The sequence below is a fragment of the Notechis scutatus genome, chromosome 1 (assembly GCF_049901735.1).
Source record: "Notechis scutatus isolate UNSWTSFEM ecotype Mainland chromosome 1, rNotScu1.2, whole genome shotgun sequence".
Taxonomy (NCBI): Eukaryota; Metazoa; Chordata; class Lepidosauria; order Squamata; family Elapidae; genus Notechis; species Notechis scutatus.
In genome coordinates, this window is record NC_142009.1 from 29,646,208 (window position 1) to 29,664,072 (window position 17,865).

The 17,865-nt window shown below is 38.2% G+C and overlaps 1 protein-coding gene across 1 annotated transcript; it reads right to left on the reverse strand.

The window, feature by feature from the left end:
- Positions 1–921: 921 nt before the first annotated feature.
- On the reverse strand, positions 922–13,556 carry DNAJC27 (DnaJ heat shock protein family (Hsp40) member C27). Its single transcript, XM_026671513.2, has 7 exons — positions 13,283–13,556; positions 8,650–8,732; positions 8,049–8,118; positions 7,103–7,267; positions 6,866–6,988; positions 4,367–4,527; positions 922–3,699 (listed from the first exon to the last, which is right to left on the reverse strand). Exons 1-7 carry the CDS (start codon positions 13,358–13,360, stop codon positions 3,567–3,569), a joined length of 813 nt encoding a protein of 270 aa, XP_026527298.1. The 5' UTR covers positions 13,361–13,556; the 3' UTR covers positions 922–3,566.
- Between the last annotated feature and the right edge of the window lie 4,309 nt (positions 13,557–17,865).

Sequence of the window (17,865 nt, forward strand, 5' to 3'; positions counted from 1 at the left end):
CCCCTGAACTAGAGCATACAAAACGTTTGCTCGACCAATACTTGAATACAGCTCATCAGTCTGGAACCCGCATTACGTATTTGATATTAATACAGTTGAGAAAGTCCAGGAATATTTCACAAGAAGTGTTCTCCACTCCTCTCCTTTTGCAGAATACCTTATGCCACCAGACTTGAAATTCTAGACCTAGAAAACCTTGAATTACGCCATCTTCGGTCTGATCTAAGTATGGTATATAAAATCATACATTGCAATGACTTACCTGTCAATGAATACTTCAGCTTCAACCATAACAATACAAGAGCACACAATAGATACAAACTCAAGGTAAACCGCACCAAACTTGATTGCAGGAAATATGACTTCAGCAACAGAGTGGTCAATGTCTGGAATACTCTACCTGACTCTGTGTTTTCTTCCCCAAAACCCCCAAAACGTTAACCTTAGACTGTCTACTATTGACCTCACCCCTTTCCTAAGAGGTCTGCATAAGCGCACCAGCATGCCTACCATCCCTGTCCTATTGTTTCTTTTTATTTTTCTTATATGTATCCATTTCATGTATTCATAACTATGTTTATATTTATACATATTATCTTATAATCGCTTGACAAATAAATAAATAAAATAAATTAAATTAAATTGTCTTGTAAAGAGAAGTGGTCAGTTTCTTAAATCTCATTCCCAAGGATACCTGTTCTTTGAAGTAACCCTGTATTTACAAACAGGAGAAAGAGGGGTCCAGGCTTTTCAAGAAAAGCCTGCAGCCTCTATATATCCAAACTGTTACATTTGATAAACTATAAGTACAGTAGGGTGGAGAACTAGTCATGGAATTTCAAGAATGAAGAGCTTATCAAGAGTTGCTTCTTAAGACACAGTTGGACATTAATGATGTAAAACATTATAGACAAAACCAGATCGCAAAAAAGTGCAATTTATGAATTTACAGCATATCCAGTAGCTTAAAGGAATTTGACATTACAGAACACTCACAGCAACCAGGAGACTAAATATCACTTCTAGAAGACAGGAAACAAAGGAACATTATTGGAGAAATGCACAGAAACCAATCAGCTCACACAACCAAGGCTTAAAGTGCACATAAACACACACAAAGAGCAATGCATATTTTATATTCATACATGCCAGGGTATGCTTTATTTTGGCTGTGAAGAGTCTTACTTCTGTATTTTGATCAAAAGGCTCGACAGCTTTCATACAAGTGATACTTTTCTTATAAGGCAGCCTTGCAGGACTTCTCCATGTCCATCCTGAGAATGCGGTCTCTTTCCTTGGCTCAAAGAACTCATAGAAGGCATGCGGAGGAAAATTCTCAAAACAGGAACCTTTTGGTGATCTGATGCTGATTTTCTCAATTAATATGTACTTGCAGTCCAACTGCTGCCCTCTTAACACAGTCCCAAAGAAGTGTCCCTCCCATATCTTCCAATATACAATGCAATACAGTTGCCAATCCTATGGTCCTCCACAGGGAACTGGATAAACAGAATCACAGAGTGATCAAGGCACACCGCCATCTTAACTTCTTGTATTATTTTGAGATGTTCTAAGGAGCAGTAGCTGCTAGGTGGAGGATAATATATGACTGCACGTCACAACTGCGATGTTACATCTGACCATTGGAAAAATCAGTTAAATGACTAAGACGTAATTGCACTCATATTTTTCAATGCACTACATATAAAAGAATTGTTTTCCAAAAGTTCACTAAATTTTAGTTTAATGAAGTCTAAGGTCTTCAGTATTTGGGACTACTATATACTCTTCCTACTGAAGAAGGGGGGGTTGGCAACTCACCCATTTGTTCATAAGGCATTCTTTCTCTTTTGCCAGGTAATATGTTGTGATCCTTAGAAAGGTAAATAATTTCGATAATTTGTATCCTAAATTAGATCAGTTTTGGAGAAATTCCATGACAGAGGCTGTATTCTAGGTAGCTGAAAAACCATTTCTATGGCCTACAGGCCAGCACCAATTCCAGAAAAGAGTTAAAAGTATTGCTTAATAGTTATCCTTTTTCCTGAATATTCTTTCAACAAATATTCCAAGAAGCACTTATCAATACAGCTGAGTTTTCTTCATTTCTTTCTTTGGAATAGCATCACACCTCACCCCACCCCACCCCTAACTTAATGCCCATTTAATTTTAGAAAAAAAAAACTATGAATATGCTATGAATATTGTTCCTTTTTGTAATTGGGGTAATGGTGTTATTTCTATGGAATTATTGTATCATCCCTAGGTAGGAAATTATTTGTTTGTATGCTTTTAGGTCTATTTCTAGGACAAGTATGTAAGCTGTTCAGAAAATAGCTTAATAGAAACTTAAGATCTTTTCTCTGAAAACAAGTGAACTCATTTCACAAATAGCAATAGCAGTTAGACTTATATACCGCTTCAGTGTTTTACAGCCCTCTCCAAGCGGTTTACCGAGTCAGCATATTGCCCCTAACAATCTGGGTCCTCATTTTACCCACCTCGGAAGGATGGAAGGCTGAGTCAACGTGAAGCCGGTGAGATTTGAACTGCCAAATTGCAGTCAGCTGATAGTCAGCACAGTGGCCTGCAGTCAGCAGAAGTAGGCTGCAGTACTGCATTCTAACCACTGCGTCCCCACGGCTCATCACAACAATGACATATAAATCTGATAAATAAATAAATATGTTAGTACCAGTTATGAAATCGACAAGCTGCACTGAGTTGTTTCACCTAGACTCTTTAAATTCAGGGCCCTTTTAATTATACTTGAGTACACAGTTAGCTTTTCCTTTTTCCCTTCCCTTCTTCCCTCATTTAATTTACAATTAGGGAGGAAGGGAGAGCAAATTAAGATAAATTAAGCTTCTGTGTGATTGAATCCTTCATCTTATTATATTCCTTGCTGGGTCTAGGAAGGCTCAAAGTATACACTCCTATAAACAATATGATTCAAATAACGAGCAAATCAACTTACCACCTAACTCATTTTGTAGGAAGTACTGCCTGTCCCATCAACAACTCATAGTGCTACTAGTACTTTGAGCCCGACTATTATGCTATTATTTTTCCCATTTTTATTTGAAAAAGCAGGAATACTTTAACCACTTAGTAATGAAGTGGTTTAAAGAATATGAATGGATAAAGTATTTCCACTGTGGGACAAAGAGGAACAACAAAGTGCTTAATTAGAGGCTGGATATCAGCATTGATTTTGAGGAAAATAATGTGCAATATTGAAATAAGTGGTTTAAATAGAAGTAACATATTTTAGAGTCATCTCAGTCCATGGCCAACTTTTCTGCAGGGGAAAAGAAAGGATATTACCGTTGTTACTCTTCCTGAGGTATTCAGATGGGTTTGGAAGTCCACCTCAGAGAAGTCTCCTATTTTGACCTATTCGTAGTAGAACAGAAAACTGCTTTGAGAGTAAATGATGAAGGAAAATTGCCTTTAGGGATTTTCTGTGACTTGCTTCCTTTGTCTTTTGCAGGAGGCAATTCTTGATGCCTCTCTCAGAATAGGCATATCACTTGCTACTGGTGAAAGCCACATCTTCTTGTGTTTTACTTGATATTTTTTAACAAGGCAGTCCGTGCATTGACCACAGCCTTGAAGGCGTCCTCACTGCCTGGAGCCATACACTTATCTGGGTGGAGGAGCACTGCCAACTTTCGATAGGCCTTGTTTACTTCATCCCTGCAGAGCAAGAGAGAGAGAGATAATAGAAGAGTGCAATGTAATGGAGTCTATTTATAGAACGATAAATCTTAAAATGAAAGTCTTTCAACTACTGAAGTTTACCTAAGTACTAAAGCTATTTAAATGACATCAACAGAAGAATTACAATTGTTATTAATTTCAGTTCACCAAGTAAATAGAATTCTAATCAAATAGAAAAATAAAACTGAATTTATAGTTAAATTAAGAACTTGAAGGACCATTATAGCTTCATCTCCTGCACTGCTCTAGGCTTTTAACTCCAGACACAGAATAACCATAGTTTCAGAAAGCATTTCTTGACATAGACAGTACTCCCTCCATTCTCAGTTCACAAGAGCTGGATCATGAACAATGCCTAACTGACGTGCTCAATGGACACTGGAGCTGTTTATATCCATTAGGAGTCAGACAGGAAAAAATGAGGCCTAGAGTAAATAGCTGGTTGTTGTGAAGATGCATTCTGGCCTAAAAGTCTCCTACTGTATGCTATACATAAACACTTGCCTTAAATTAGTAGATATTTTACCTTATATTTTCTAAATTCAGAGCTTCATCATCCCATTCCCTCCAGTCCAACTCTTATCTTGCTCATTTCTATATCAGCACAGATGATTTATTCTGTAATAGTTGGGTCCTTCATTACCTTGAAGCTCCTGGTTTGACACCCAACATATCCCAGCTATCCTTGCTGTTGCGAATCCTCCGGATGGTGTCCACTTGCTCCTTGGTGAAACTGTTGCTTGTGCCAGTTGTGGGGCGCTTTCCACCATTATCACATAAGTCAACAATAGCCGAGTAGAAAGTCTGCAAGCACAGACAAGACAAAGTTATATGTGCCCATTGCTCAGTAATCTTTATTTCATTAAGCAGATCAAAATCCAAATCATTTTATTTGCCTTTAAAAGCTCATTCTATTCTCTCAAATTCAGAAATCTTGAGAAAGAAAATGACCTATAGGGACAGTATGATTTTTAATCTTAGAACCAGAAAATCTTCAAATAGTGCAAAAGCTTACAATTACAGCGTGCCTACTCCACTTTAGTGCTTCCTTGATTTATTTTCAATTGGAATACTGTGCCATGTGCCTTCAGATCATCCATTAGATTAATTCTTGTATACTGAAACAATCTCTTGCACTACTTGTTCTTGCTTTTTTTAAAACTGTGCTCTATTTCAAAGACTAAAGGGAGATAGATAATTAATTTAAAATTCCTTGGAAAACGAGGGAGAACATTGCATATGCAGAGAGAATAAATGAGAATTTGCCAGTGAAAGATGAGGACATTTCCTCTCCAAGTCAAGAAAAGGTATCCCTGGTTTCAGAAAGGAACAAGGAAATATAAAACATTTTACCAATAATGTCTTAAGAATGAACACTGAAAAATGACAGAAAAGCATCTGCATTTACGACTGGAAATATTTCTGGCATATTTTATTCATGCCCCAAACAATGTTTCACTTGACTTGCAGCAAGTCAAACTAACCACGTTTAAAGTGGAAAAAATCAACAGCATTTCATTTTGTGTAAGAAGATGAAGATTTGCAAAAGAAAACAAAATACCGTATTTGCCGGCGTATAAGACGACTTTTTGCCCTGAAAACATGCCTCCAAGTGGGGGGTCGCCTTATACGGCGAGTATATAACAAAGGTCGCCTTATACGCCAGCAAATACGTTGTCACTCGGTGCAAGAGCGACGGGGCGGAGCTCCGCAACTTGCGAAGCCCCTTCAAGCCCAGCCGGAGTCTCTCTTCCTCCTCCTCCCCACCCACCCACCCACCCACCCGCCGTGCGAGCGGACAGGCAGGCTCCAGGCTTTGCCCCCATCCTCACCTCCTTCCATCCCCTCCACCCCCCAGTGGCAGAAACTTCGCCGCACGTGGGGATGAGTGGAGTGGGTGGGAGAGCAGCGACGCAGCTCAAAGCTGAGAAAGCGCCATCCTTGCTTTTGTGCTTCGGGAAGAGTTCGTGTTTTTGTTTTTTGTTTTTCTCCCAGGAATGGGATGCTGCTCGTGCGATTTTCTTTGGGAAGTTTTCTCTTCCCGGTTTCAGCCTTTGCTCCGATCTTCCTCCCCCGATTCACTTCTGGAAAGGATGCTTGTGTAACTCTTTTCCTAAGCGTTGCTGGGGTGGAGGGGGGCAGTGTGCAGCGTGAGCGAGAGGCTCTTTTCCTTTCTCCCTGAGTGCAAAACCGTCTGCCTTCTTCTCTCTTGGACGGACCGAGCAAGGCTAATAAGATAATAATAAGATAATAAGATAAGATCCTAAGCGCGTTGTGGAAACAGATCTGGATCTCATTGGAGAAAGGTAGCAAATGAATGAACTGGACTTTTGGCAAGTCTCGGGTAGGAACTCGACGCTTTCTGGAAAGTTAGTGAGCAGGAAAATAGACATCCTTTCCGCTTTCTCCCAGCGTGGGTATTTCATTATCCCTCCCTGTAAGAAGTAACAACCACAAAGCCAAGGGAAAAACGATGCGCAGGAAAAAGCCACAGTAGGAAGCAAAGATTTCTTCCCCCCCATCCTCTCTCTCTCTGAAATAATTAATGTCGCAATCAGTGTGGTGCACCCTTGGAGACAAATTGGTTGGGGAGGTGGAAAGATATTAAGAAACAACTCGACTGTTTTTCGTCCAGTTTTATTTTTATTTATTTATTTTCCCCTGAAAAAGCAGATCGCTCAACGGTGTCACAAAGAAAGGGAGAGGAATTGAGTGCCAGCCTGAGAAAGGCGAAGCTGCCTCTCTAAAGCATTTTGGTGGCTTTGTAAGTTTGGGGAAAGGGGCGGGGGTGTCAATCAAGAATTATATCCAGAATACCCCAAGTGTTACAACTTAACCGTATTTGCCGGCGTATGACTTTTTGCCCTGAAAACATGCCTCCAAGTGGGGGGTCGTCTTATACGGCGAGTATATAACAAACTCTATATTTTGAGTGGAAATGTTGGGGGCTCGCTTATACGCCCAGTCGTCTTATACGCCGGCAAATACGGTAGTTGCTTTCAAAAACGTATTAGAGAGGAAGCAAATTCCCATAAGGAAGAATTCAGTCAAGGATGTCTAGATTACAAAGCACAAATCATCACACTTCAAGGGGGAAAAAAAGATGCAGGAAGACTGCCCTATTTTGCACTGTAGATTTTACCTGGAACATTTCATTAATTCCTTCTCCAGTCTGTGCAGAAGTTTCAAAATAAAGAAAGCCTCTGCTTTCTGCCCACAGTCGCCCTTCACTTTCATCTACACAGCGCAACTTGCCACAATCAATCTGAAACAAAAATGAGAGAATAGCGCAATGCTGACTAATTATTTACATGCCCCTTTATCTACCCTAAACCCTTTAAGCATTTAACAAACATGAGCTTTCTATGCCAGCCTTTACCTTATTGGCACAAATCACGAAAACAATGTTTTCCATGTTTCCATGTGGTCCAAGTTCTTGTTTCATCTCAGCAAGCCATAAGTCAAGGGCATCAAATGATTCCTTTTGCCCAACATCATACACTAGGATTACACCCTGAGTGTCTTTGTAAAATTCATTGCGAACCTAATTTAAGGCAGAAATAATGCAGGTGAATTTAACACACCAAGAGACAGCTCTAGAAAAGTGACTCAAACTATAAATAAGCAGCGCATCAGCTTAAATTGGGCAAATTTCTGACCATTTATGTGCAACTGCAGAAAATAATATATTATGTGCATTACATCTGAACAAGCCAAAGTTTGCAATATATAAATATACCTATTTGGATAATGTGCAAGGATACAAACATTTTCCATTTAGCATGCATTAGTTGACAAAAGCCAGTTAATTATTACATCACTATAACTGACACAGTGGTGATAAAGAGTTCAGTAAAAAAAAAATCTTAGATACAATTTTGGTGTAATGTACAGATTATGTGGCTGTAGTTCAGTGATTATTTTAACAAATAAAGTATACTTGCATGCTATGACCACCACCAACTACAGTTTAATCATTCATTCTTCTTTTCTGCTAGTAGACAGACTCAGTGCAATTACTATAAAAGGGGGGCAAAAAATCCAGAGAAGGGATTCATAAATAAACTTTACTTCAAGTCATGGACTGGGTAAAATCAGAAATAGTCACCAGGCCAAGTTTGTATAATATGATTACCAAACCTAAATTACAAATCATGATTTAATATCCCACAGTCTAATGTGTGATTCCACAGTTCACACATTAGACTAAGACCAAAGGGTCCTGATGATTTAGTGTACTGTCTGAACTCTAGTGCACAGTATTTTAGCATCTTTTTGCATAATTTGTTGGGTCCTCATTGCTGAAAAGCGATCACCTTTCTTACCTCGTAAAAGAAGGAGTGTCCAGCCATGTCAAAGATATTCACTTTGATTTCTCGGTCTCTAATTTGCACTCTAAAAGGAAAAGAGTCCTAAGATGGAAGTATGGGCACTCTAAAGAATCTGCTTGCTGTTATTAAGCTAACATTAATAAGCATCGCAATACAACAGTTGTGCCACTAATAGAGTTAAGCATTGGTATAGTCATTAAAAACAGAGGAAAAAGATCCAGGATTAATTTAAGACAAGATGTAATTATTAAATAATCGACAAGAGGAGGTACAAGAAGAATCAAATAGCACACAGTAGCATCACAGTAAAGACTTGATCAGATTTTTAATAATTTCCCCATGCCATACACGAAAATACTTGCAGGGAAACATTCACTGGCCTCATATTATATTCAACGGGATGTGCATTGAATCATCATCAACTTCAAAACTGCTATTTCTACCAATAGCAGAGCGAAAAACTACAAATGATTGTGATGGATAAACAATCAAGAGCATTTTCCATCTCTTGCATGTACACCTTTTTAGCTTGGCTCACATATTTTCAAGAGCTGTTCTCTGTAGCTACTGCTGGATATAAAAGAAGGGTACTCACTTGGTAACACCATAATCAATGCCAATTGTTGCAAGATATTTGGGTACAAATCTCTTCTCACAGTATCGCTTGATAACACAGCTCTAAAAAGTTAAAAAGAAAAGCTTATTATCAAAGGGGTGAGCTGCTTATTCACCCAATCTGTGCTCTGCTTTTCATAACTAATTCTAATCAAAATATTTTAAAAACTGGTTTTATGTATATCTAGCAGTTAAGTAAATATAGTAGTAGTACAATTCAAATATAGTAGCAATAAACATAAAATTAAAAAGATGAAGCAAGTTTAAGTTGAACTTAAGTAATTAAGTATTAATAATTTTTTATTACCATCAGCTACCAGTCAACGCAAAACAGACTACATACATACGTAAAACTAATAATTAACTATGAAATAAATAAATATGCATTACATGACAAAATGCGGCCCCATTTAAAGAAACAGAGCCCATCTGAATCTGAAATAAAAATTTGTAAATAATATTGATCAAGCAGGGAATTTGGTTTAATATGGGGTTATGAGCTCAAGGTGGGGATCAGCATAAAACCGTACAATAAAAACTGCTAAATGTCTATTTTAATAGCTCCTAAGTAAATATGTTTATTTCCCACTGAAAATATTTTATATTTCAGTTTTTATCATTCATATTATAGGCAGTGCCATCAGCTTACCATATAGCAAGAACAGAATGGAACTTGTTTTTTTTACAAAGAGACATAGATATTTTCACAGGATATATAATGCATCCTGATATCCATACAGAAAAGAAAGACTAGAATTGCACTTAAAAAGGCCTAGGGAATAGATAAGATATCATTTTCATGTGGAATTTGGAATACTGTATCAACAGACATAGTACAGGTAGTCCTCAACTTACAACAGTTCATTTAGTGACTGTTCACAATTACAACAACAATTAAAAATGTGACATGATCGTTTTCACTCTAACAACCACTGCATCACCCTCACAATCACGCGAGCAAAATTCAGATGCATGGCAATGGACTCACATTTATGACTATTGCAGTGTCCTGGAGACATGTGTTCACCTGTTGTGACCTTCTTACAAAGAAAGTCAATAGGGAAGCTGAATTCATTTAACAACTATGTTACTAATTTAACAACTGCGGTGATTCACTTAACAACTATGGCAAGAAAAGTCGTAAAATGGGACAAAATTAACTTAACAAATGTTTTACTTAGCAACAAAAATTTTGGGCTCAATTGTAGTCATAAGTCAAGGACTACCTGTACATTCAAAAGACAAATACAGCCAATCAGTCAGCTTCCCAAATCCAGCCAACCTGCTTGATTCATTAACTACCCTGAGCCATTCATCATTTTTACTCTGCTCACATCTAAAAATGAGACTATGGCAAAGCAACCGAAGGAAAACAGAGATCTTCTCTCATTCAACCCTTATCTGGCAGAAGCCATTCTACAGGAATGGGGTGGAGTGGGGGAGAGGAAAGCAGGACTGTTCTTCCAGCAAGCCTGAGATAAGCAACTATTTCTATTCCAACTTGTCACTATATAAATAATGAATGTTTGGGTTTGTTTTTTCACTGCTTGCTCTTCTTTCTATAACGTCTTCCAGACAATAAAAAGGGGCAGGGGGACGGTTATATTATTGGTCTTTGTAATCTACATCTAGTTCTCAATCTACAATTGAGTCAAAAATTTCTGTTTCTAAGCGAGACGTTTGTAAAGGAGTTTTGTCCCATTTTATGACCTTTCTTGTCACGGTTGTTAAGTGAGTAACACGGTTGTGAAGTGAATCTGTCTCCCTCATTGATTTTGATTGTCGGAAAGTCACAAAAATGATTGCTTGACCCTGGGACACTGTAACTATCATAAATATGCCAAGCATCTGGATTTTGATCACATGACCATGGAGATACTGCAATGGTTGTGAGTGTTAAAAACAGTTGTAAATCATTTTTCTCAGTGCCGTTGTAACTTTGAATGGTTGCTAAATGAATTGTTGTAAACCGAGGACATTGTATATTGGAATATTCTTTAGCTGAAGAGTGAAGTAAAATACTTAATTATTAAATAACGTTTAATGACTATGTCTTAAACTAGTCTTTGCTAAACTGCCACCATTAACTTGAGATTCTAAATCATTCAGGTCATAGTTGTCCCAAAGGTGTTTTTCCAGAGGCCACTGGACTTTCTGGTTTTTCTTTGAAGACATTTCACTTCTCATCCAAGAAGCTTCTTCAGATCCTGCCTCTGGAAAAAGCACCTTTGGGACTGCCATCATTACCAATCACTGGCCCTGCCAGTTGTGTTCATGAGAGTTCTAATCCAAAACTTCTGGAAGGCATAAGATTCTGAAAGGCTAAAACAATGAAGGATAAAGATGAATACAATACGCCTGGTCAGTGACCCGGATCTGAAGGGATTCCAGTCACGCATGTAGACTGCATCTGTTGGCACCTCTTTAAATCAAATGTGCCTTCCTAGGATCACATAGCTCTGAATCACCTTTCCTCTACAAATCCAGATCTCTGCACAGTCCTAACATAAAAGACAACAACTCCCACATGAACTCACATAATTAAAATAAATGGGATTAAAAGGACAAACAAGTGAAATTGTAATAACTATTTTATTTGCTGGCTGCCCTGCTCTTAAAAGACTAGGCTGAGTATTTGTTTAATAGAGTGATCCCCATTAATGTTTATTATTGAACCACAATTACAAAAATTTTGTGAAGCACTAAAATGTATGTGCATGAATACTAAGAAACTGTGCAGTGCAGAGTCTGCCATCTCACATCTTTCTGCTGAATTACATTGTTATTAACGTTTATATTATCTCCTGTCTATTCAAATTACTCGTTTACAATAAAAATCTAAAAATGTGTGTGTATGTTTTGTTCCCAGCTGTTGTTTCCCTTTGTTGTAAATTCTGGTTATTTCTTTGCATTCACTTCAGTTCACATAATGGAGCTATCAGTGTATGATGAAACATGGAAGGTTGGTAACTGGCCCACGATCACCCACCTGCCTTCTTTGCCTGAGAGAAACCTTGAACCTGGGGCTCCTAATTTAATTTTAAATTGCTAGAAAACATAGGAAATAAACATAAAATAAAGTACGTGCAATAGAGACTGCAGCATTGCAAGCTAATGCTTGTAGTCAGGGTACATTTGAGACAGGGAAGTCCAATCATTAATTTTTTATTTATGTATTTCACTTATGTAATTTTTTTATGACTGTTCATCTACTAAACACTCCAGTCGGCAAACAGATAAAAACAGAACAAAACAAGAATCCACTATATAAAAATTATGAAGTCAAGTTTCCTAAAAAAAATCCTAGCAGAAACTTAACAAATATGCCTGCATCCACATCAGAGTTACATTAGTAGTACCCTGGATTACATTTTCACAGCCTTCTGGAAAGGTAGAAATCATCTGAAGAGCATTGGACTGAGAAAGATAATTCTACCAATAATCTAAGAAGTACAACTAGGTCCATCTCTCTATACTTTTAGGTAGTAAGTAAGGTACATATCTGCATATAGGACCCATTTTTCAATTCTAACAGTATCCAGTGTTGTATCTTCTGCACACACATCAGATTTAAGATCATTCACTTATATCAGATAAATTTAGAATAACTACTCTTACAAATTATGGACAATAAAGATCTAATATCTTGAATAGGAGCAGAATAAAATTAAAAATAACAATCTTGAGAGTCCAGCCAAATCACCCCCGTTATGAGTCCCAGATTATATGGTTTCAGCTTTTAAGAGGAGCTTATGTCAGATTTGACACAATTTATTATTATTTATTGATTTGATGGATTTATAACTGTTACTTGTTGTATTGCATCACATAAATTTTACTTTTATGCCATTAACCTTCAGGCTAAATAATTAACCACTGAAACAATGAATAAAACCATTTTCTCGGCCAAGTCTCTTAAATGAGAAGCTGTTTACCATTTTTTATTTTTATATTAAGCCACAGTGTTTTTATCTGAGGACTATTTCCTGCTTCAAGATTTCTAGTATGTTGAATCTTTTTTTCAATCTTCACCACTGGCTATCTGGGCTGCAAGAATCCCAGTCTGCATGACTAGTCGATGGCAGCCAAGAATTTTGTTTTGTGTTTCTTTGCTGCTTCCTGGTGATTGTGTTGGATATTTGCAGCCAAAATATGTTAAAAGATTTAGATAGAAAACACGTGAAAGAAAGTTGCCACTGCCTTCACCTAACATATCTTGCAGACTTTACACGTGGATAAATGTAGTGGAATAATCCATATCATTTAAAGATCCTAGAGCAGGTTGTATCCATTTAATGTTAAGTGTTTTTATTTATTTATTTTTAATGTTTTGTTGGTTTTATGATGCTCCCGAGTATTTTGATATGGGCGGCCATATAAATTTGATAAATAAAATAAAAATTAATAATACACAGCAAAACATTTTGGAAACTCCAGCTTAATCTAACTCCTCCACCTCTCCGGACCAAATAAACCACAACACTCTATTCCACAAACGGTCTTTAGAGTCACAACGACCTAATAAAGCAAAGAGACCTCATTGGTTAGCCAGCTCGTCGTTCACCTGCCTCGGACCAATAAGACGCCTCTGCTTCTATTCCTACCCTTTTTACCTTGCCAACCTCGGCGTTACCCATGGAGATTACTTTGATCCTCAAAGACTTGCGCGTTTCTTTCCGTTTCGCCTCCATCCTAAGCGGGTAAAGACTGGGGGAGATGACTGTAGGTCACTTTCTTCACAGGGTCTGACTAAAACTCATCGCAAATCACCATCACAGTGCCCCGGCTCCAGTCCTTACTTCCGTTATCCCCCCTGTCCATAGTGAATTCAACAAGGCTAAATCAAACCCCAACAAACGCTTCGCGAGTCTTCACAAATATCGCGAGAATTATGGAAGGACTGCCTCCGGGCGCTCAATGCAAAAGCCAGGAAATCTCGCGAGACCCAATCGGAGGGGTTCTTTCGGTTGTCGGGGAAAAGAGAGGAATTGGTCGCGTTTCTGTTTAATCAGAGACAAGTTTGACTTCAGTGCGGTTGTTTCTAGATAAGCTGCTATAGAATCGCGGCGTTCAGTCAGTGCTGTAATTACTTGCGTTTCATTTTGTCTACAGTTGTGCTGTAAATTAATGGAACTCCCTGTCCATTTTTGAAAAGTCTGATTTCCTACTTATTTTTCTGAGACAGCAGAAGCCGGGAAAGTGCTGGATTAAGCACAGGGAGCTTGGTTCTCATCAGATACCGAATAGTGAATAAAGACAACAGTCAGGAAATCTCTTGAGAGTTTTTGCATGTATTGTATGGCTGCGGAAGCAATTTCTTTTAACACAGCACTGATGCACGAGACGAAAAGCTGGATCTCTCTATAGTCTAGTACAGGGGTGTCAACCCAAAGCTTGGGAATTCTGGAGTTTAAGGCGCAGGCTTAATTTTGGACCCCCTGGTCTAGAACCTTTGGCTCTTCGGGAAACCATGCAGCATTCTGCCTTGTTAAAAAGAAATCTGTAGCTTTATTGCAGAAATACTCATGCTGGCTTTGATTATGAACTGGTGAGGAAATGGACGCTGCAGATATACAAAGACGTCTTTTAAATATATATTTTTCAATCAGCTGACATGTTATCCGCCTTTCTTTATCAGAAGTATGGACTCTAAATGGAAATGGACGATAGATAGATGGAAGGATGGATGGATCCATAGATGGATGGTTAGATAGATGCATAGATGGATGGATGCATAGATAGATGTATAGAAATAGAACAGAACAATAAGAGTTGGAAGGGATCTAGTCCAACTCTCTAATCAAGCAGTAGGCTTAATACCATTTAGACAAATGACTGTCCAGTGGCTTTATCTTGGTAATGAGGATCAGCTTCTCAAAGCAATAGAACAAGAGGACCTAATTTAAATGAATTTTGATTTATGAAGTTAAGATTTTTTTTTTTGCAACGAAATAGCACCATCTAGTGAAAAAAAAATTAAATTATGCTTAAACAAGATCTATGTATGTGCTGAGCAGGACCTTAGGCTAGAAAAACCGCAATTAAGTGAATTTTGATTAATCAATCAGAACTATAGAAAGCTATATAGTATAAAGATTTCAGTACATACAGCTAATTATTTGTGGAGAGACTAATCAAATTTTAGATTATATTCCCAGCAGAAGAGAAGTTATGTAGCTGAAGTTTTTTAAATTAGGAAGCCAAAAGTGTGTGTGTATTCTTTTTGGCTTCCATCCATATATATATATATATGGTATTCAGCTTTGTTCGGGTATTTTTCCATGTCATTATAGTTGTGCTTTTAAAGTTGTAGCAACGTTTCGGCAGAATCTCATCTGCCATCATCAGGCTTCTGCATTGTGTTCGTCTGTGAGTCAGACTTTCACAGCCGTTTCAGTTTTAAATTTGGGGCTAGCCTACTGCTGTGCCAGAATGGTTTTTTCTTCATCCTGATTGGTTGGGAGTCTTGGTCTGTGTTTATTGGTCTTGGAGTTTGCTGTGTTCTGCTTGATTGGTGTTTCTAATATCTTCTGTCTGTTTAGTGGCTTTTTTTGTCTTGATTGGCTGGCAACATTGTGTTCCTGTATTGGAGGCTTTTAGTGCAGCTTGGCTCTGAGTAAATGGTTGGCTATCATTTATTAGGAAGCTAGGTTTCATCTGGGTGCCTGGTTGGGGTGTGTTTGAGCTGGAGGTATCAGGGGGGATCTGTTTGTGCCCAGGTGTTTGCCCGGCTAGTGGTGTGGAGATTTTTTTTGTTTGTGAGTGCAGACTTCTAAATAATTGACAGTCTGGTGGAATCATCTCTTCTATTCATGCTTTCAGGTCTTTTTTCAATTCTATGGCTTCTCTGATAATTCTGTGGCTGGAGTTTTCTATAGTGGCTAGGGTTTTGGTGCCATTGAAGTTGATGCTATGACCTGTTGCTTTCATGTGTTGGACTAGTGAGGAAGTGTGATTCAGCTTTTTTACTGCATATATATAATGTGTATATATTTAAAATACATTTATATGATTATATTTTTTAATCTACTGTATTCTGTATAAATGAGTCCCATATTTTATTATATACAAAGTCTATCTCTCTATGTAAACTTCTCATAAATGGCAAGTGGTGCCTTTGAAGAAATGGACACATACATTTATCTTCCCAGTTCTGCAATATCAGTGTTTTAGCCATAGGAAGGGCATGAAAATCTATTTACAATGTCTGCTTGTCAAATCCCATGTATTAGGAAAGTTGTTCAAAAGACTTCTGAAAATGTTAGCTTTTGTGACACAATCCTACAGTATCTATATAATCCACTGCTTTTTCCCGAAACTTGGTAAGAATAGGACATTTTGAAACATATATTTTAAAGAAGCATGTACTTATTATACCTCCAACAAAAATGCTATTTTTTACAGCCCTTTGCTACACAAATGTAACAGAGTCCAATAACGTAACAGTTTATTTTACTCTCTGCATTCAGCAGTGTTCTCACTTGTTGTTATTGGACCAAGTCAGTTTTGCAATTTTCACCCATTGGCTGGCTTCCACATTTGATCTGGTTTCAAACTGGTCTTCTCTCATTGAAGGCTACATTCCTTAGATGGGTTTGATTATTTGCTGCTTTTCTCAGGCTGTCATCTACCAAATTGAAATGGAGTCCATAAATTTTACAGCACTAGCATCTCTCATCCTTGCATGCCAGCTACGACTACTGGGAATTGTAGCTTAGCAACGATTGGCAGTGTGTGCATGCTGCCTTCACAAGGGATGGACTGGAATAATAGGTCTGCCATACTTTTTTGTTACACAATTTTTTTGTTCTTTAAAACTCGGAAGTGCTCTTTAAAGTGCATTTTCTTTACTCTAAACCAGTGGTCGCCAACCGGTGGGCCACAGCCCACTGGTGGGCCGTGATAAAATTTTGGTGGGCCGCAGAGAAATCTCACCCCCAGAGCACCCCCCCAAAAGCAATTAATCCAGGCTGCGCAGAAACACAAGGCTGCTCAGCCCACATGGCCCGCGGGAACCCTCCCCGCCCACTCACTCCTTACCCGGCAAACTTGTCTGCTAAGTTGCTATTTTTCCTTTTTCTGACCATCATCTGTTCTGCTGTGCCGGAGACTTAGATTAGCTAGGAAGCAGGAAATGGTTGGATTTCTTGCTTTCTAGCTAAGCACAGCGGAACCTCCCTTAGGACTGAAGGTTTGCTTACAAGCAAATTCAGTGCAGACTCACAGCAAGCAAATTTGAGAGACTGAGCTAGCGATGGCAGCTAGATAGATCACTGAATGATTCTGTGAGCAATTCAATCTGCCTGCTTTGCCTGATTTTGGATAAAAGTTGCTTTTTTAATAAAAAATTCAATATTTACATGCATGGTGTGTTGTAAGTTAATTTTATGAGTTTGTTTGGAAGCAAATTTTATGTGACAGACTGAGCTAGCCAATGGCAGCTAGATAGATTTCTGAATGAATCTGTGTTCCTGTGAGCAACTCAATCTGCCTGCCTGCTTTGCCTGATTTTGGGTAAAAGTTGCTCTTTTTTAAATAAAAAAATCAATATTTATATAAATATTTATAATATTTACATACAAGCCGTGCCCAGCCAGTCACATGACCACCAAGCCCCTCCCACAAATTAGGCCACGCCCACAGAACCAATTAGTGGTCTCTGGGATCTAAAATTATGAGTTTGGTGGTCCCTGAGGTCCAAAAGGTTGGCGACCCCTGCTCTAAACAGTGTATGTGTATACACACACATACACATGTTTAACAATATAAGACCTTTCCTTTGCACTTTATACTTTTAACAGGAAGGCAGTTTTTTAAAAAGGGGGGAATGTGCTTTGACCATAGGAAAAAGATTAAATCAACATTAGACCAAAAATCAAGAAGCAAACAATACCCCCATCAAGGAACTACCAACTCAGACAAACAAGCCAACAGTAAACAACAGCCCAATTGAGGAACCATCAAGACCACTTCCACCAACAGGCAAGCCAGTAGTAGTATATAAAATGAGAACAAATCCCACCCACACCTAGCACCTACTAGCACTGATCATGTTACCTCGTTTGGTAATAAAACATCTGCAAAAATTGACTAAGAGACCCTGAAGGATGCCACTTAGGAAAAGAACTTCCTTGGCAAGAAAATTACCTATTTACATCTATTTATTATCTATTACATTTTATTCCCATTAAATATA

Coding starts and splice junctions, on each gene's coding strand:
- DNAJC27 (XM_026671513.2), bottom strand. CDS start 13,360: ATGGAGGCGAAACGGAAAGAAACGCGCAAGTCTTTGAGGATCAAAGTA. Junction 8,733..13,282: donor GTAACGCCGAGGTTGGCAAG/GTAAAAAGGGTA, acceptor TTAACTTTTTAG/AGCTGTGTTATCAAGCGATA. Junction 6,989..7,102: donor TCGTGATTTGTGCCAATAAG/GTAAAGGCTGGC, acceptor TTTTTGTTTCAG/ATTGATTGTGGCAAGTTGCG.